Genomic DNA, 20,879 nt, shown 5'->3' on the forward strand with positions numbered 1-20,879 from the left:
GGAATAAATTGGTAAAGATTATATTTAAAAGATGTGAGAGTTGGACTATAAAGAAAGCTGAGTGCCAAAGAGTTGATGCTTTTGAAGTGTGGTATTGGAGAAGACTCTTGAGAGTCCCTTGGACTGCAAGGAGATCCAACCAGTCCATCCTAAAGGAAATGAATCATGAATATTCATTGGAAGGACTGATGCTGAAGCTAAAACTCCAATTTGGCCATCTGATGCAAAGAACTGACTCATTTGAAAAGACTCTGATGCTGGGAAAGATTGAAGGCAGGAGGAGAAGGGGGTGACAGAGGATGAGATGGTTGGATGGCATCACCAACTCGATGGATGTGAGTTTGAATAAGCTCTGGGAGTTGGTGATGGACAGGGAAGCCTGGCATGCTGCAGTCCATGGGGTCACAAAGAGTCGAATGTGACTGAGTGAGTGAACTGACTGGCTGGCTGATATTCAAAAGGCAAGAAATAGAGATTTTATATAAGTATTGTTAAATTTCAATATGTAATTCCTTTTGCCCATCATTTTAATTTTTTTACATATATGACACTTTATACTTTCCCAAATATTCACCATATACACATTTTCAGGGATACGTATGAAGCAAAAGTAGAGTATAACCTGACGCATTATATAAGATGATACTTTCATAATGATACTAAGTTAAAATATATCCACATTCATGTTTTTAAGAAAATAGAGATACTAAGGTGAGTGAAGCAAAGTCGCTCAGTTGTGTCCGACTCTTTGTGATCCCATGGACTGTAGTCTACTTGGCTTCTCTGTCCATGGGATTTTTCAGGCAAGAGTACTGGAGTGGGTTGCCATTTCCTTCTCCAGGGGATTTTCCTGACCCAGGGATCGAACCCAGGTCTCCTGCATTGCAGGCAGACGCTTTACCCTCTGAGCCACTAGGGAAGCAGGTACTCAGGTACTGAGATACTAAGATTTTTTATTCTGGGAGTTTTTCCAACAAAGAAGACTTGTTCAGTGTATGCTTTCTTTTTAAAAACAAAAAAGATGATTATTAACCTTTTCAAATAAAACCTTTAAATATACTTTGGAAATTCTCAGAAGGAATGAAAGTACTAAGATTCCATTACATTCTTGACTTTCCAATTCATTTTGGATTCATAAGAGTTTTTAACAATGAAAGGACTAGTGATTTTAATACTACATAAATTTACTCAGTGTGCTGAGTGGAATAGTTCAGTTTGAGGAATAGTGACCTTACTTTCCTTATGCTCATATCCCTCCCTAGTGGGAGGTTTAAAGTGTTAGGAATATATATAAACTCAGATCAGTAGGGTACCCCTTAGCTTATGTAAGAATCCCACACTCAATTAATCAGAATAGCTTTCCTTAACATTCAAGATAAAAAAAAAAAGTATATTTTCAATTTTCAGTGAATTGGAATACAATAATGTGGCCTTAACTTTAAAACTCTTAAACATGTATACCATATGTACTATATATTATACTATTTATATGTATTTATATGCACACATTATACTATTAGTGAAGTTAACATCACAGTCATTGTAAATGCTGATAGTAAATGACTTGTACTTCACCGATCCATAATTACCACTTATTATTTGTAGCATAATAATTTGTGTGCATGTTTTATACTTCAATTTAGAGTGTAAGCTTCTGTGTTCTTGGGAAAAAAGGATTTAGTATATCATGTGTTCTCAAAGAATGTGAATTAATAAAGGAATAACAACAATCATAATAAAATTTTGGGGTGATTATTAAAAAAAGCTCTAGTAAACCTAATTTTGCCTTACTTTGATGATTCAGAAGGCTATTGATATCTTATAAATCCTTAACATTTTAAACATATTTTATGATTTTTGACTATAGTTTTAGTAAGTATAGAGAATTAAGCTAAATCCATCACTATTATGAGTTGCTTTAGAAAGATTTTCCCTGATAAAATCTTTTGCCTGTAAAAATACAGACTATGCCCCAACTTCCCAAGTGCAATTTACTGGTTGTTGAAATTATGTATAGACAAGAATCTATTATTTTAAAGGATTTTGTACTTATTGGTCAATGAGCTTACCAAATTTACTTGAAGTAGAGGTATGGTTTTATTTTTTTCTTGTCTGTGCTGCATGGTGGGATCTTAGCTCTCCAGCTAGGGATTGAACTTGGGCCACAGCGGTGAAACTCAGAACCCTAACCACTAGGCCTCTCAGGGACCTCTTAGATTATGCCCAAGGAGAGAAAGAAAGGTAAATAAGTAAATAGTATTAAATATTATAGTTGTTGTGGCAAAAGCCTAAAGTACAGTTGGGTCACAGAGGAGGAATTGGATGATTATACCAGAGGACTGAGATGGAAGAAAAAGCACCATACAGGCTGCTGATTAAAAAACAAACGATGGGGAAAGATGTTCTGGGAAGAGGAAGAAGAGCAAGAACAGAAGGGATAAAAGAAGATGGCAGTTTGGTACCATAGGGGCTTGGGTTGTCTGGTGGGGGTTTGGGGAGAATTGAAACCAGGGACCAGATCATGGAGGGACTTAAATATCATATTATGTATTTGGGGCTTTATTTCAGCAGCAAGGAGGAGATTCTTACAGGGTTTTGCAGAGGGTGTTACCTGATCATTCTGGAAGGAATATAGAAGATCAGGTTGATGTGAGGAAACTGGTTCAGACTAGAGATGACGCAGCCTGAGTTAAGGCAGTGGCAGTGGAAATAGACAGGGAGGGTGTTAAGGACGTGTATCTGGCAGGACTTAGTGACTGGCTGTGTGGGAGTTGAGGAGGATGAAAAGGGAGAAATTTAGTGTAATTTCCAGGCTTCTGTTTTAGGCTACTGTGTGCTGAGTAGTGCCATTTACAAGGATGGGAAATATAGGAAGAAGAGTAGTTTGGGAGGTGGGAGAGGAAAGAGAACTTGGTTATTTTAGACATAATTCATTCAATCAAGTCCTATGGGATATTCCAGTGCATTTATTATTTATTTATTTATTATTAGCAGTTAATTGTGTCCTGCTGTGGAATTCAGAAGGGAGGTCTGTGCTAAAGGTGTTGCCATCAGGGAGGGAAATCACTGATGCAAAGGGGATTGTTCAGGCAGTACTTCAGGATAGCAAGTGCAGTAAATAGCATGTTAGGCTTATTGTGGAAATTAAACAAAGGATGTCAGTGTTCATGTCAGGTTATCTGAGCCCATTTCTTAGAAGGCAGAAACACTTTGGAGAAAGAGTTTTCCTTAAGTGGTACCTTTCATTACTGCTAGTTACTTTGGGCATAATCGCTCTCTCTCTTTTTTTAAAAAACTAGGCTCTGCTCCTATCTGTAGTTTGATTATGATGCCTTAAAAAATGCTGAAGTGTAAAAATGGCTAAAGTGCCTAGATTCCAACAAGGGACATCAGCTTCTGTAGTCAGTAAGTTCTTCCTGGTTTGAATTGTCTAAAGGTATTACTTTTTAGTCATGTTTGGATAATTCTATAATATGTTACAAGTGAAGCAACAATCTATGTCATGAACTTTTAAAGTTAGGAAGGGATAAGTCTGGTGTAAAATACAGGTATTTTACAAGTAGCAGTGTAAATAGAGTAGCAAGAGAAACTTTTCCTCTGGGATGAGGAAGGTTGTTGATTCATTTCCACGATAGTAGCTGCTAAGCAGTCTTGGGCAGCCTGGAATTTAGATACATTGGGGCTTGAGTCAGAACACTAACATCAAGTTGTAAAGTATATTATTTTATTCCTTTTGAGATAGATTAAAACAAATTTCTTAACCCCGTGCTGTGGATATTAATATTGTCGTGATTTATGTAGTTTATTGATGGACACTTTTACGACAGGATTTATGAAGCTGGATCTGAGAACAATACGGCAGTTGTGGCAGTAGAAACTCACACAATACACAAAATTGAAGAAGGGATTGGTAAGTCCTTTTGTTGTTCTAGTACTTTTTTTTTTTTTTAACCACACTTTGAGGCATGTGAAGCCCTCTGCAGTGGAAGCGCAGAGTCGTAACCACTGGACCCCCAGGGAAGCCTTGTTCTGGAACTTTTAACCTTAGCCTCCTTGGTTGAGATTTCTTGCTTTTTGTGCCTGATTTCCCCTTCCCGTCCCCCCACACCTCACTACCCAATGTGCTCTACTGGTGCTGTAGCCATCAATTCGATGATGGTACATCAAGAGACACTGCGATCTGCTAGGGCTATCAGTTGATGTTTAACGTTAGTTTGCTAGGGTTACTGAAAAGACTTCTCATCAGTAGAAATCTGTCAAAGAAATTGGAGTCTCAAGGTTGGTGTCTGTCATTAGGGAAGTTGCTGATGAGGTGCTGATTGGAAGGCAGAGTGGAAAGAAACTGAAGAGGAACTCTGAAATTAGTCAGACTTGGTGTTTGAATCCCATATTCTCACTTAGCTGTATAACCTTGGAAAATCCCTTCACGTTTCTGAGTCCCATACAGGTACATAGGAAACCATGACCGCCTCACAGGATTGTTTTAAGAATTAAAAAAGATTGAACCTGTAAAAACACATGGCACAGTGTCTGGCACATTTCTTCCAGAAGATTCCTAAACAATACGAATCACTGTGAACTGTTAGCCCCTCAGAGGAACCAGGAGACTAGAGCTGTTGAATTAAACTTTAAAGAAGAGTGTTTGATAAATAACTGATATTTTTTCCATTTGCAAGATGCAAGCACTATAGAAGCAAATGAGGATATGGAAATTGCTTACCCCATAACTTGTGGGGAGAGCAAAGCCATTCTCCTTTGGAAGAAGTTTGTATGTCCAGGAATAAATGTAAAGTGTGTCAAGGTAATTGTCTTTTCTCCTTGCTGGGGTCTATTTTGGGGCTCCTTGTTTTCAAAGGGTATGGTTTTAGAACCTCTTCTTCCCCACCATTTCAGTGTTCTTAATTTTGTAGCGTCCCTTGGTGTCACAGTTTAAAAGAAAAAAAGGACTCTGGAGTGATACTGACCTGGGTTCAAGTCCCACCAGAATACAAGTCTTTTGAGAGCTGAGAATTTGTCTGTCTTCTTCACCATTGTATCCCTAGCACTTGGACTAGTGCTCTGAATATTTATCAGTAAATATTTTGTTGAATGAATGGAGTCTCAACTCTATCACTAGTTAGGTGACCTTGGTCAGGTAATATTTCAGAGCTTCATATGTTAAAATACAAATAATTATACATACATACGCACACAGTAAGGTTGTTGGAAGGTGAAATGGTATATGTAAAATGCCTTATACTAGTGTGTAGTTTGGCAGAATTTCTTCAAAATTATTACTGATGAAAATAATCTTCATGAGAGCACAATGTGGAAATAATTGCTTATTCTGTCTCCGCTGGTAGCCACAGCTCTACCCATAGGTAGTAGGCACCGTCAGTAGCATCATCTTGGAATCATTAAGGATTACAGAGTTTTGAGGCTCTGCAGTGCTGTTGGTTTCTACCATCCTTTTTCTTTCTACCAGATCCTGAATCTTGTCATCAGGGCTGGATAGATAACTTCAGTTTATTTTAATAGCCTTTGCAATATCAAAACCATCTGCTTGATTCAGGACACAAATGGATTTTATATCCTAATCAATATATTAACACCAGGACAGGGCCAGAGAAGGATCACCTCCTCTAGCACAATAGGATGGGAAGATAGAGAATACAGGCTATGATGAGAGATGTCATCTGGGTATTGTTTTGTTTGTAACAAATAGAGTTATGTCTTTCTTTCCCTCATGGCCTGCCTAAATTAACATTGGATTATTTTGGACTTTTCCTTTTACATTAGTTCAATGATCAGTTGATCAGCCCCAAGCATTTTGTTCATCTGGCTGGCAAATCCACCTTGAAGGACTGGAAGAGAGCTATTCGTCTGGGTGGAATCATGCTCAGGTGAGCTCTAATAGCAAATCCACACCTTTGAAGTGACTGTGGGGTACTTAATCATGGTAGAATCCAGAGAATCCAGTCTTTCCTCTCCAACTTGAATTTTTATTCTGTCTGAAGGATTGGCTTGAATGATCCATGTATTATTTGACCTTCATCAACTTGTTCTTAAAATCCCTGTGAGAGAAGGAAAATTGAATTAAATCGACTCCTTCCAGCATCTAGGGCAAATTCTTGTGATGTCACAATGCTGGGTAGGATCGTCTCTGTGCAGAGAAGCTCAGGAGTAGATGACAGTCTCGCTTGAGATCACTCAGCATAGGTGGAGCTAAGCCTGGTGCTAAGAAAGAGTGGCTACCATGGAGATGTAGGCTGACAGACAAATTCTGGGATAATCTGGTAAAGCAGAAGGTTGCTGTTCATAAGAAACAGTTATGCACAATGAATGCAATCCTTGCCGTCATTGTGCCATAGAAATAAACGTTATTTTTTTTAATGCAAATAGTTTTTTAAAAAATTATTTATTTCTTTGTGGCTGTGTGCTGGGTTTTTGTTGCTGCCATGTGCTTTTGCTAGTTGCAGTGAGTGGGGCCTACTCTCTAGTTTCGGTGCACAGGCTTCTCATTGCAGAGCATGGGCTCTATGGTGTGCAGGTTTTGGTAGTCGTGACATGTGGGCTCACTAGCTGTGGCTCGTGGGCTCTAGAGTACAGGCTCAATAGTTGTGCTGCATGTGCTTATTTGCCCTGAAGCATGTGGGATCTTCCAGGACCAGGGATTGAACCCGTGTCCCCTGCATTGCAAGGTGAATTCTTAACCACTGGACCTCCAGGGAAGCCCAGAAATTAGAATGTATAATATTCTCACCAATTCTGTTTTTGCAGCAAGTTTATCATAATTTCATCCCCTACCCATAAAATTAACATTATTTTCTATCAGTAGCAGTCACCTATTGATAGAAAATTTTAAAATGTGGTCAAGAATTAAAAGTTCTCCGCAGAACATGTATCAAGAGCCTTAAAAGCCTCTTACTCTTTGTCTTCAATTTTTTAAGGAATCTGTCTAAAGAAAAACTACAGTACTTATAGAGATTAAAGTATAATGGGGTTTATTGCAACATAATTCAGGATAGTGAAAATTACAGTCTGCTTTAATACACAGTCAAGGTAATGGCACCCCACTCCAGTACTCTTGCCTGGAAAATCCCATGGACAGAGGAGACTGGAAGGCTGCAGTCCATGGCGTCGCTGAAGGTCGGACACGACTAAGCGACTTCACTTTCACTTTTCACTTTCATGCATTGGAGAAGGAAATGGCAACCCACTCCAGTTTTCTTGCCTGGAGAATCCCAGGGACGGGGGAGCCTGGTGGGCTGCCATCTATGGGGTCGCACAGAGTCAGCCATGACTGAAGTGACTTAGCAGCAAGGTGTATCTGAAGTAAATTATGGCTCATCTAAATATATGGGTTTATACATTAAAATATTCCTAAAGATTTTTTACGTGGAAAATTGCTTATAATGTAAAAAAGAAAACAAAATGGACTATCAGTTAATTTAGTTGTTTTAAAAAATATATAGGTAAGTAAATTTAGTGGAAGAACATATGCTAAAATGTTGACATTATCTTTGTTTTTTTTGACATTATCTTTGTGTTGGGGGATTTTTTTTTTTAAGGAGCAATTGTTTTCTTAATAATTTTTATATTTTCCAGAGGAAATGTTAATTTTTTTCTTCATGTGTTATCTGTATAGTCAGAGGCATAATTTTGAAAAACTCACTCCAGATCATTTGTATGTGTTAATTATTAGTTGAATGAAATTGGAGGTGAATACCTTTAACTTTTCTTGTTGTTCTTGGGTTGTTTTATTTGGCGAGATAAATAAGCATATGCCAACTCTCCCCAAATATAAAAGACCCAGAGTGCCTAAAAAATCTTCAGCGAAAGCCAAGTAACATTATAACATAGAGTTTACTCTAATTAAAATATCCTATGGTTTTGCTCCTAGCCTATAATAACAATGTCTTGTGAATCTAGTTATAAGGACATTTTATAGTGGGGGTTTAGTGTAATCAGCTTTGCTCTGTATTTATAGGAGAGTTATTTCTTGTTTTTTTTTCAAAGGAAAGACATGTGCTGAAGTTTTATGTCTCCAGAAGTGGCAACAGATCTTGCTGGTCTACAAGTACTAACATTTCAGAATCTAACCACAAAATTTGAATCCGCCTGTGCCTTTTCTCAATTGTGCTGGGATATGAGTTAGTCTTTTCCCCTTTAGGGTTTGGTTTCAATGAGATTCTATGGGGAAATTTAGCTAGTGTCACAATTATATGTCTAAAACTTAGTGATAACGGGAAATAAAAGAGAATACTCATAATGAGTAGACTAGGGAGGGAAGAGGAGTGCTTGTACATGTGGGCAGGACCATGAACATTTTATTGCCCCAGTTAGAATTTTTGCGACCTAAGGACTTGAATACTATTAGGTTTCACTAATACATAGAACGGACTCCGCAACTTTGTCTCTGTCTCCTCCCTGTACGTGAAGTACAGGCTGAACTGGTACTTCTTGTCTCTCTTTGCACAGGAAAATGATGGACTCCGGACAGATTGATTTTTACCAACATGACAAGGTTTGCTCCAATACCTGCAGAAGCACCAAATTTGATCTTCTTATCAGCAGTGCAAGAGCTCCAGTGCCAGGACAGCAGACAAGTGTGGTGCAGACGCCCACATCGGCCGATGGTAGGGGGTAGGAAACCACCTGAAAACCCATTGTGTTGCTCAGTAGTACTTTTCCCCTCGTTCTCTTTTGTGTTTTTAATTCTCATGAGTGTTGATGGAAGATATGGTAATCTTGGGTAGGAGTCCACGCTTTAGAAAGAACTCTGTTTTCTCCCAAATTATTCCTACTGGCCAGTCCTCCTTCCTTGTTTCTGTATTACAATGCATGGTAAACGTTAGAAAGGGGATTCATATGAGTTTATTTAACAGTTTACTTTGGTCCCAGTGCTGCTTGGTATATCTTTGAAATTAGATTGTTTTGAAAATCCCTGGCAATTCTGATGGTCAAGGCAGGCGACTGGATTTAGAATGGTGAATGGTTTTCAGCTGTTGAACTGAGAAGTCTCAAAAACAGTGTGTCATTGACTGGGCTGGACTCTGGAGACTCTGCTGTGAGAGTCAAAGAGCTCTGTCTGGGAGGAATCCAGATAAACAAGCTGAGACATCTTCACAAATAAGATAGGGTGTGCACACACTTCAGTATTGTTGAGTTTGGAATGAGGGCTCTCTAGGAAAGATATAACCATTTGAGGTTATTATTAAGGATTTAGTTGAGCTGGAAACTTAGCGCAGCTAAAGTTCTTAGAATGTGTCTAAACTACTTCTAGGAGACTTAAAAATATGCCTGACAGAGACACAGAATGCAGTGTAAGGAAGGCACTGTGCTTTAAAAATGACTTCGCAAGGTTTCTTTTGGTCAACCCTAAGGTTCTGTTCCCAACCTAACTGCTGGATGAGTAGAAGCCAAATCTCACTGAGTTTCTTTTGGGAAAGTATAAAATATCTAGCAGTGTGAATATTTGGTGGTATGACACTTTGACTTGAGAAGTGAAAAATGCTGTGAAATTATCTACTTTCTTTTTATTTTGCTGAACCTTCTTGATCATCTATATTGATATTTTGCTTGTTTGCTGATATCCTTCACAGTGGAGAATCCACATTTTATATTTCTGTCTGGATCAGTTTGATTTTTCTCAATTCTCTTTGTTTAAAACCTTAATATTAAATCGATAGCAATAGGTTTTTCCTCTGTGAATCTGCTATTCATGGATCTCTTACCTGATTTTTTTTTTTTTTTGTCTCATTTATCTTGCTTTCTCTTACATCAGCTGATAAGTAAGTTATAGCAACTTCACATATTCTAGATGGTTAGTATCAAATACACTTGGAGTAGGGCTCTTGACTAAGCACCATAATTTTCTTTTTCAATTATTTCAAGTCCTCCTCATCCTCACTAAGTCTGGGTACAGCCTGGCAATCATGCCTACCTTCTGTCTCTTTCAAAAATATAATTGCTCAGATTGCTCTTTTGTGATTTTGTAAGTTATCTTTCACTTTCTATTCAGAGTAAGAAGAAAGCATTTTCTGCAAGGCAGGTTTTCTTTAGGAAAGCCAGTGTTCATCCTGGCTTACCTAGGATTCTAGTTTTTAACATAGGGACCTGCAGACAAAAGGCCATAAGTTAAATAGCAGGATCTCTGGCTGTCTGAGAAAGGATAGCTGTGACTTTTTCATAAAATTCACTGGCCTTCCCTTTAATGCACTGCTTTTAGGTAGCATCACACAGATTGCCATCTCAGAAGAGAGCATGGAAGAGGCAGGGCTGGAATGGAACTCGGCTCTCACTGCTGCTGTCACCATGGCCACAGAGGAGGGTGTGAAGAAAGACTCAGAGGAAATTTCAGGTACTATCTATGGCGCGCAGATTTCTTGCAAGGTTTTGTAATTCTTATCACCATTATGATTATGGACACAGAAAGGCTCTTCATTACTTGTGCTGGTCTTTCTTATGCATATTAATACTAATTATAGCTGCAAACATCTTATTTGAATCCATGTAACAGCCTTGCAAAGTTAGATTTTATGAAGAAATTGAGATTCAGAAATGTTTAGTACGTTGCCTAAGACCAATCACACAACTGGTATCAGAGCTGAATTCAGCTGTTTCGCTCTGGAGTCCATCTTCTTATGCTGCCACACTGATTCCAACTTTGGCACATTCGTTAGATAAACCAAACTGCAAGATTTTAGAAGAAAAAATTAGCAAGCAGGTGGTGTAGATGATGATTAATGGTGATTCACTTAAAGGGGACAGGAGAAGCTTTATATCGTCTTTCATTAATTCATTTAACAAATGTTTATCGCTGCCTGTTTTTAGCTGGCACTGTTGCTTGATCTAGATAGAAAGATAAAAAGACATAACCTCTGCCCTCAGGGAGCTTATACCCCCACCTATTCAACTATTTCATTTTGGTGTTTTTAAGTATAGGATTAGAGGGAGTATGTCTTTAATTTATTTATTATTTAACTTTTGAAATATTATATATTAAAAGTGAAAAGTGCAAGTGTTAGTCACTCAGTTGCATCTGACTCTCTGCAACCCCATGGACTGTAGCCCACCAGGCTCCTCTCTCATAGAATTCTCCAGGCAAGAATACTGGAGTAGGTTGCTGTTTCCTACTCCAGGGGATCTTCCCAACCCAGGAGATGAGAATGGCTACCCACTCCAGTATTATTATCTTTAAATTATTTAAATAAATGTTTTAGTATTTAATATTTAATTTAATACTTTTATTGAAGGAAGATACCCATTCCCTGTAGCCAGAGGTATGACCCAGTGAGGTAATTATCACAGTTACCTGGAGTCCAAATAGTTATGTACCAACTCAAGGTGGCAGCTGGTGTTCCAAAAGCTTCTTTTCTTCTTCCAGAAATGCCTGAATAAGAAATCATTGGAATTCTCTGGTGGCCTAGTGGTTAGTATTCTGGGCTTTCACTGCTAGGGCCTGGGTTCAATTCCTGGTCAGGGAACTGATCCCATGAAGCCACACAGCATGGAAAAAAATTTTTTTTTGAACTTAACATTGTAGAGCTATACCTAAGCATATGTAGCATCCCTTATTTGTGTGCTCAGTTGTATCCAACTCTTTGTGACCCCATGAACTATAACCCACAAGACTCTTCTGTCCATGGAGTTTTCCAGGCAAGAATACTGGAGTGGGTTGGGACTTCCTCCTCCAGGGGATCTTCCAGACCCAGGGAATCTTCCAGACCCAGGGATCAAACCCATGTCTCCTGTATTACAGGCAGATTCTTTACCACTGAGCCACCTGGGAAGCCTAAGTATATGTAGCATCCCTTATTTGCCTTCTGTCTTATCCTTTTTTGCCAGAGGACACTTTGATGTTCTGGAAAGGAATAGCTGATGTTGGACTGATGGAAGAGGTTGTCTGCAATATACAGAAGGAAATAGAGGAGCTACTTAGGGGAGTTCAGCAGCGGCTCGTCCAGGCTCCCTTCCAGGTCACAGGTAAACATACTAATCCTAACGATAGTGGTCTTTATTAAACAGTAACAATTGTAGGCAGACGTTATTAGCCTCATGAAACACTGAGGTACAGGTATTATTATCCTCATTTTACAGATTAGGAAATTAAGGATCATAAAACAGTAAGTTACTATACAAAGTTCATAACTGTAAATTTTAACTGTAAAATATTTTTTTTAATTGAGGTGTAGTTGATTTATAATATTGTGTTAGTTTTAGGTGTACAGCAAAATGATTCAGTTTTGTGTGTGTGTATATATTTATATATATTTAGATTATTTTCCATTATAAGTTATTAGAAGATACTGAATATAGTTCCCTGTGCTATACAGTAGATCACTGTTGCTTATGTATTTTATATGTAGTAGTGTATATCTGTTAATCCCATACTCCTACTTTATCCCTCCCCCACTTCCCATGGGGGAAATAGTAACCATAAACATGTTTTCTATGTCTGTGAGTTTGTTTCTATTTTGTAAATAAATTCATTTGTATTATTTTGTTAGGTTATATATATTTTTATATATATATAATATATATAAATATGTATTTTGTTATATATTTTTATATATATAATATAAATACAAATATTTATATTTGTATAAATAATATTATATAATATTTGTCTTTGGCTTCACTTAGTATGATATTCTCTAGGTCCATCTGTGTTCCTGCAGATGGCAATATTTTCTTTTGTTATGACTAAGTTATATTTCATTGGATATATATACCACATCTTCTCTATCCATTTACCTGCCAACGGACACTTAGGTTGCTTCCATGTCTTGATTGCTGCAAATTGTAAATTGCTACTGTAAACATTGGAGTCCATATATCTTTTCAAACTGGAATTTTCATCATTTCCGAATATATGCCCAGGAGTGGGATTGCTGGATCATATGTGGTAGCTCTGTTTTTAGCATACCTTGGTTTTAAACTCAGGTTTGGCATTGCTTTTTCCACAGGTAATTTTTGCCTTTGTAAATGGTGCCAGAAAGCAGTCTCTCTGTCTCTCTCTCAATATAGATATAAATAGATATATAGAGTTTGGAAATTGAAGAAATCCGCCTGTCTTAGACAATTCTCGTATTCTGTTAGTTTAAGGCTCCCAGAACTATTGTGTGCATTTATAAGTGTTTCTGCATACTTACAGGGTACTTGCTGTCATGCACAATGTAAAATGTTTTAATCATCTGATACAAAAGGGCTCATTATGAGGTCTCATAAGCTTGTATGTTTAGTTAAGTCTGTCCTTAGATTTGTTAGATGTGTATTGTTACCTCTTTATGACTCATATACTATGTGTAAGGAAGTCAGGAAGTGTTAGTTGCTCAGTTGTGTCCCACTCTTTATGACCCCATGGACTGCAGCCCTCCAGGCTCCTCTATCCAAGGAATTCTCCAGGCAAGAATACTAGAATGGGTTGCCATTTCCTTCTCCAGGGGAATCTTCCTGACCCAGGGATCAAACTGGGGTTTCCTGCATTGCAGTTAGATTCTTTACCATTTAAGCTTCCAGGGAAGCCCCTGGTATTTACATTATGTAAATACGCTTAAACGTTACAGCAGAATTTTTTTTTATGATTGGAGGTTGTTTTTTTTTAAGGCAACTAATATAAAAAACTGGTGATTCTTTTAGACAGGGTGGTCAAAGAAGCCCCCTCTAAGCAGGCGCCATTTGAGTAGAAATCTGAATTGAAGGAGATAGCCATGTGACAGACTGGGAGAAGGAACACTCCAGGCAGAGGGGACAAAGATCTTGATATGACAGTAAACTGAGTGGGTTCAAAGAATTAGAGGAGTGCTGACATATGGCTCCAGTGGACTGTTAATGGAAACAGTGATGGGTGATGAAGTTGGACAGAAGCAGGGGGGACATTTTGGATAAGCTTTGGTCAGATAAAATCCAAAGATAAAACTTTGGGTTTTATTTTAAGGTGACATTAAGCCATCATAGTGATTTTGAGCAGGAGAGTAAAATGATCAGGTTTATTTTTATTTTTAAAAGATCACTGTGGTTGCTGTGGGGAGAATAGATTATATGGGGCAAGAATAGAAACAAGAAGACCACTTAGAGTACTTCCCTGGTGGTCCAGTGACTAAGACTGTGATCTCCTAATGCAGGGGGCCCAGGTTCGATCCTTGGTCAGGAAACTAGATCCCACATGCTGCAGCTAAGAGTTCGAATGCTGCAACTAAAGATCCTGCATACTGCAACTAAGACCCAGCACAGCCAAATAAATAAATAAATAGTTCAAAAAAGAAGACCAGTTGGAAGACTCTTGAAGGAGTTAGTTCAGGCAAGAGACGATGATAGTGTGAATTAAGTGGGTAGTGGTAGACCTGGGAAGAAATGATCATACTGGGGATATGTTTTGAATGTGGAACTGATAGGTCTTGCTGATGGATTAGATGTCAGGTAAAAAAGAAAGAAATCCAGGATAACTAATGTATTTTTTGTCTGAACTATGAGTGGTGACTTGAGATGAAGACTGCTGGGATAGGAAATCAAAATTGACTTTTGACTTTTAAATTGAGATGCTTATGAGGACTTCAGATGGAGATGTCACTTGACTAAACAGAAGTATGAATCTGTAATGTAGGAAAGAGATCTGGGCTGGATAGCTACATGTGGGAGTTCTTAGCATGTCTATGATACTTAAAACTATGAAACAGGACTCAATATGCCAGCAAATTTGGAAAACTCAGCAGTGGCCACAGGACTCCAAAAGGTCAGTTTTCATTCCAATCCCAAGGAAAGGCAATGTCAAAGAATGTTCAAACTACTGCACAATTGCACTCATATCACACGCTAGCAAAGTAATACTCGTAATTCCCCAAGCTAGACTTCAACAGTATGTGAACTGAGAACTTCCAGATATTCAAGCTGGATTTAGAAAAGGCAGAGGAACCAGAGATCAAACTGCCAACATCCATTGGATCATTGAAAAAGCAAGAGAATTCCAGAAAAACATCTACTTCTGATTCATTGATTATCCTAAAGCCTTTGATTGCGTGGATCACAACCAACTGGAAAATTCTTCAAGATATGGGAATACCAGACCACCTTACCTGCCTCCTGAAAACCTGTATGCAGGTCAAAAAACAACAGGTAGACTTAGACATGGAACAACAGACAGGTTCCAAATTGGGAAAGGAGTACATCAAGGCTGTATATTGTCACCCTGCTTATTTAACTTACGTATGTGCAGAGTACATCATGCAAAATGCCGGCCTGATGAAGCATAAGCTGGAATCAAGATTGCTGGGAGAAATATCAACAACCACAGATATTCAGATGATACCACCCTTATGGCAGAAAGTGAGGAGGAACTAAAGAGCCTCTTAATGAAAATGAAATAGGTGAGTGAAAAAGCTGGCTTAAAACTCAGTATTCAAAATTCTAAGATCATGGCATCCCTTTCCATCACATCATGGCAAATAGATGGGGAAATAATGGAAGCAATGACAGACTTTCTTTTCTTGAGCTCCAAAATCACTGTAGATGGTGACTGCAGCCATGTAATTAAAAGACACTTGCTCCTTGGAAGAAAAGCTATGACCAACCTAAACAGCATATTAAAAAGCAGAGACATTACTTTGCCAACAGAGGTCTATCTAGGCAAAGCTATGGTTTTTCCAGTGGTCATGTATGGACATAAGAGTTGGACCATAAAGAAAGCTGAGTGCCAAAAAATTGATGCTTTTGCTCTGTGATGTTGGAGAAGACTCTTAAGAGTCCCTTGGACTGTAAAGAGATCAAACCAGTCCATCCTAAAGGAAGTCAGTCCTGAGTATTCATTAGAAGGACTGATGCTGAACCTCCAATACTTTGGCCACCTGATGTGAAGAACTGACTCACTGGAAAAGACCCTGATGTTGGAAAAGATTGAAGGCAGGAGAAGGGGATGACAGAGGATGAGATGGTTGGATGGCATCACCGACTCAATGGACATGAGTCTGAGCAAGCTCCAGGAGTTGGTGAAGGACAGGGAAGCCTGGTGTGCTGCAGTCTGTGGGGTTGCAAAGAGTCAAACATGACTGAGCAACTGAATTGAACTAAACTGATGAAACTGGATGAGATGACTGTGGAAGAGAGCTAGCTATAGGTAGAGAAGTGGTCTGAGTTAATAACAGCTCAGTTAGTAACAGCTCTTTCAAGAAGCTTTGTTTAAAGGGGCATAAGGATAATACTATTAATAATAATAAATGCCCATGTTTGGCAATTAACATATGATATTTCAAACCTTCATATCTATTTTGCAGAGTAAGTATTATTAGTCCCATTTGTTTCAAATGAAAAAACTGAGGAGTGAAATGACTTACCCAAGGTCACACAGACTGGAAACATCAAAACCAAGATTCAGACTTAGCTCTGCTTAGTAGATGACCATGTTTTCTTTTTCTTTCTTTTTTGTGCCATACCACACAACATGTGGGATCTTAGTTCCCCGGCCAGGGATCAAACCTGTGCCTTCTGCATTGGAAAGCAGAGTCTTAACCACTGGACTGCCAGGCGAGTCCAGAATGACCATGTTTTTCTAAACCAAGTCAGAACCTATAACCAGATGTAAGATTTTTTCCCTTATTTTTGTATTTATTTATATGGAGAGATGTATAAAGATATAACAATTAAATAAAAATTAGTTACACATGTGATAAATCTTTTTTACTTAATATTCATTTCTTTGTATTTATTCTTTGGTTGCACCAGGTCTTAGTTGAGGCATGTGGGGCAGGGATCAAACCCAGGCCCCCCTGCAATGGGAGTGCAGAGTCCCAGCCACAGGACCATCAGGGATGCCCTGTGATAAATCTTTGTTTTTTTGAAAATGCAATTAGCATTCTAATTTCTGAATTGTTTTATATTTATAAGTAGCATAGTAGGGAGTTTGTGGAGCATTTCTGTTTTAACTGGACAGACCTATTTTGTTTTAAATAGATGCTGCTGTTCTTAACAATGTAGCACATACATTTGGCCTAATGGACACAGTTAAGAAGGTTTTGGACAACAGGAAGAACCAAGTAGAACAGGGAGAAGAGCAGTTTCTCTATACTCTCACAGGTATGTATAGCTTCTCTCTTTTCTTTGGTGATATACTAACATCATCGAGTCTTGGCATTTCTTTGTTGTCTTCTGTTGGGACTGGACTGGCTTTTTCCTTCCTTCCTTCTTTTCCTCCCTCTCTCCCTCGCTCCTGCCTTTTCTGTTTTCTTCCTTCTCTGTCTTTCTTTCTTTCAAATCACATAGTATTAGATTTGGCTTTTTCTTTGTACACAGTCCTGGGTGAGGTGGAATCAGGTCAAGCAGAGAAGTACAAAAGGAAAGAAAAGAAAACTAGCAACATGATCCTCCTTTTATATCTTTGAAGGATGAAGATGTCTGCTAGATTGCTCCATTAGCCCAGTAATATAAGTGGCAGAAGAATAAAGCTGACCCTTGTCTTTTTTACATTATTAATACTGAGTTGGTTGATAGATACACATTTTGCACTTCCCTTATTTCTGGTAATCAGAAATTATGAGCATATATATAATTTAACCCTTTAAATAAGTATTGGGTTGGCCGAAAAGTTCATTTGGGTTTTTCTGCATGATCTTATGGAAAAACCTGAACAAATTTTTTGGCCAACCCAGTGCTTTGTGCTGGTCTCCAAGCTAGATTTTAGAAATATAATGTTGAGTGAGGTAATCTCAGTCTCTTGAGGGCTTTCAAGGAACTCAAGGGAAAGCAGACTTAGAAATATGTGCAAAAAGTAGTTCTGTAGCAGAGGCATATGGAAGGTATGGTGGTAGAACAAAGGGAATTATCATTTATTGTCAGGGAATATTTAACAGGAGGATTCCTACGTGGTGTTTCTTGGTTTCTTCTCTAATTACAGTACAGGAAGTAGCAGTTTCTAATCTAGCTACAAATTAGTATAACTTTCATTAGGTTCCAACAAAGGAGAGACTTTTGGAGTTGCACCTGTTGGCAGGGGAGGAGCATTTGGAGCAGCTAGGGCAGGGTTAGTAAGAAAATTTTGAAATATTTTATGTTGTTCTAATTGGGCCTTTTGTAAAGTTTTATCATCTAATTCATATTCATGCAATAAGTGTTCTGTCTGTTGTTGAATATTAGGAGGGTTAGAATTTACCTTGAAATGGCCAGAAATCAATTGGAATATTTTTTCCTTGCTTGGTGGCTCGTCTAACATTTTCTTTGATCTAGTGCCAAATTTCTAAATCAAAACTGCCTTTATCAGGGAACCAAGGATTACATTTAACCAGTGTTTGAAAGTAAGCCTCTATTCATTGGCCCGAAACCAAAAGTCCCTGAGCTTTAAACAAATGGTGAAGTAAAGTAGAGAAATGATGGGGCTTTCCAGCCGTATAACCCGTGTTTTAGTACTTATTGACCTCAATAGGTCCCAACCTCAATAGGTCCTGAGTCCCTCCGACCGAAATGCCACGTACACCAGTGTCCCTGTTCGGGCGCCACTTGTTGGGGTCCTTTAATGGACCGGGACCTGGTGGTCTGGAGGCAACAATAAGAAAGTGAAAGAGAGAAAGAGGCTAATACTCCCTGGTTTACGCAGAAAACCAATAAAGTCCTTGACACAGGACTTGGTCTCTCACGAAGGCACCGGGCACCCTGTCGATGGGGGGTGAAGGCACAGCGCACCTTCTCTAGCGAGTCTTAGAAGCCTGGGCAGGAGAGTGAGCAAGACGGGTCTCTGTGGTCCGAGGAATCAGCTGAAGAGAGAGAGAGAAAGAAAGAAAGACACGGGGACCCAAGCTCTGATGGAGCAAAGGTGCTATAATGATTTTTCTGTGAGTATATATAGGCCGTAGTACAAGAAGTTTCTTTCGTCAGTGATGAAGATCAGAAAACCAAATGTACAGTAACCATTACCAAGGGAACAAGGGATGATGATGGTCACAAGGTCAGGAGACAATCCATATCTCAAGAAAGGGAATTGAGACTAAGCAGTTTTGTTGTAAAGAGAATGTTTACTAAAGGCGATTCAAGCCTGTCTCACACAATGACCTCAGTTCCTGGGAGCAGCGTGCTGTTCCACTTAAAAAGAAACAAAGGACTTGTGAGAAACAGCACGTAGGAATCCTCCTGTTAAACATTCCCTGACAATTTATATCCAGAGAAAAGTCATGAGAAGCTTTCGAAATAAGGTACAAAGCAAGTTAGAGGTATAGATTATCAATCTTATATGATGTAGAATATAGTCAGTTGGGAAAACAAAAGGCAAGAAAGATCATTTGGTAAGAGAAGAACAATTTAGGTTGTTTTAAACTTATTTTTATGTCCAGTTTATATTTTAAATTCAGTTTACCAAGTATTCTCAGAGATCCCCCTTTTCATTTCATCTTCCTAGGGATATTATAGGCTGTTATCCTGATTTTACAGATAACCCAGTAAAGGGAGAGAGAGAGTAAATGATTTGCTGGGATCACATCACTCCTTGACAGTGAAGCCCAGGGTAGCACTGTCTTCTTTCAGACTGGTAGAACAGTCTGAAAGATGGTTTTTGTTAGAAATGTAGGCTTCTGGTTCCTTGTCCATATATTTTAGTTATAACCACAATATACATAAAGTTGTGTTTTCTGCTTTTTTCACTATGATATACTAATATTTTTTCAAGTTCCTACACAGTATTTTACCTCGACATTTTTCTAGGGATGAATTTAAATTTTCAAAATTTTCTTCAAAGGCTTATTTATTGTAGTGAACTTATATGAATATAACATTTCTTCTTATGTCCTTTTAAACTACTTCATGGAAGTTCCCTGGTGGTCTAGTGGTTAGGATTCTAGGCTTTCAATGCCGTGACCCAGGTTCAATCCCTGGTTGGGGAACTGAGATCCTGTAAGCCGTGAGGCCCCCCAAAAATAAAGAAATAAGCTACTTCACAGGACTAAGCTTGAGGCTAAATGGTATTGATATTTGTTTATGGAGTTCTGTGACCTATTATCAAATTTCCGAGTAGATTATACCAATTTAGTTCACAAGTTTGAGCTCCCAACATTGGGTGTTGTTTTTTATAATACACTCTGATTTAACTTTTTTAAAACTATACATTTAATTGATATCTTGTTTAGGTTCACGTTTCTTTGATTACCACCAAAGATGGGAGAAAAATGTAGTATCTTATAACCTTTAAAAGACAGCGTTGTAAAATTTTTGACTATGTTCTTTATCCCTACGAATTAGCGGCTTAGTATACATGCATGCACATACACACTCTTTTATTCCAAGCAGGGAATTGACTTGCTCTTGGTGTCGCACAGGAAGAATAGTGCTCTTCGGGTGTAACTGGTTATTTATTGGATGTATATCAGGTGCTAAGCAGCAGAGAAGTTCTGCTGTAGAATCAGACTCACCAGTAGTCATCAAGGTTGGATTAGACCCTTGGGAGAGGGATAGTGATAGGTGTATTGGGGTGGGAAGGCCACCAAATTGACTATCAGAAGACTTTTGTTTTGGCCCAAGCTCTGTGACCTTAAATAAATAGCTTTACTTCTCTGGATCTCTGTCAAAATGAATATGTTAGAACTCTAAGACCTCCTTCAGTATTGTAATTCTTAGGGACTTCCTTTGTAACTTTGTGTAGACTTCTCTGGGGCTGATGGTAGATTAAAGCCATCTGGGTCACCAGCAAGTGATCCTGTCTTGAAGGACAGTTTGGAAATCACTGTTTTTCAGAGTGGCCATTGTAGCTCCTTTGTAGGTCCATGGCAACTGCAAAGGGATTGTACAGATATTATTTTCATCTGTAGGCAGGGCATATATAAACTACTAGACCAAATGGAGACTTCTTCGGTTTGCATTTTGGTGACAGGTGGCAAAATGCCACAGGAGCTTCTAGAGTTGAGCTGTAGTAGGATCACAGTATGGCA

The 20,879-nt window shown here is 38.5% G+C and overlaps 1 protein-coding gene across 3 annotated transcripts in view; it reads left to right on the plus strand.

The window, feature by feature from the left end:
- Nucleotides 1–20,879, plus strand: part of GMEB1 (glucocorticoid modulatory element binding protein 1) — a 38,672-nt gene that overhangs the window by 10,782 nt on the left and 7,011 nt on the right. For all 3 annotated transcript variants that reach the window (XM_070384186.1, XM_070384197.1, XM_005900883.3), the window contains 7 exons: nucleotides 3,828–3,910; nucleotides 4,677–4,801; nucleotides 5,779–5,882; nucleotides 8,461–8,618; nucleotides 10,211–10,342; nucleotides 11,830–11,967; nucleotides 16,927–17,049. In XM_070384186.1, the coding sequence (XP_070240287.1) occupies nucleotides 3,828–3,910; nucleotides 4,677–4,801; nucleotides 5,779–5,882; nucleotides 8,461–8,618; nucleotides 10,211–10,342; nucleotides 11,830–11,967; nucleotides 16,927–17,049 (863 nt within the window). The remainder of the gene's footprint in view (nucleotides 1–3,827; nucleotides 3,911–4,676; nucleotides 4,802–5,778; nucleotides 5,883–8,460; nucleotides 8,619–10,210; nucleotides 10,343–11,829; nucleotides 11,968–16,926; nucleotides 17,050–20,879) is intronic.

The sequence above is a fragment of the Bos mutus genome, chromosome 2 (assembly GCF_027580195.1).
Source record: "Bos mutus isolate GX-2022 chromosome 2, NWIPB_WYAK_1.1, whole genome shotgun sequence".
In the NCBI taxonomy this organism is placed as follows: Eukaryota; Metazoa; Chordata; class Mammalia; order Artiodactyla; family Bovidae; genus Bos; species Bos mutus.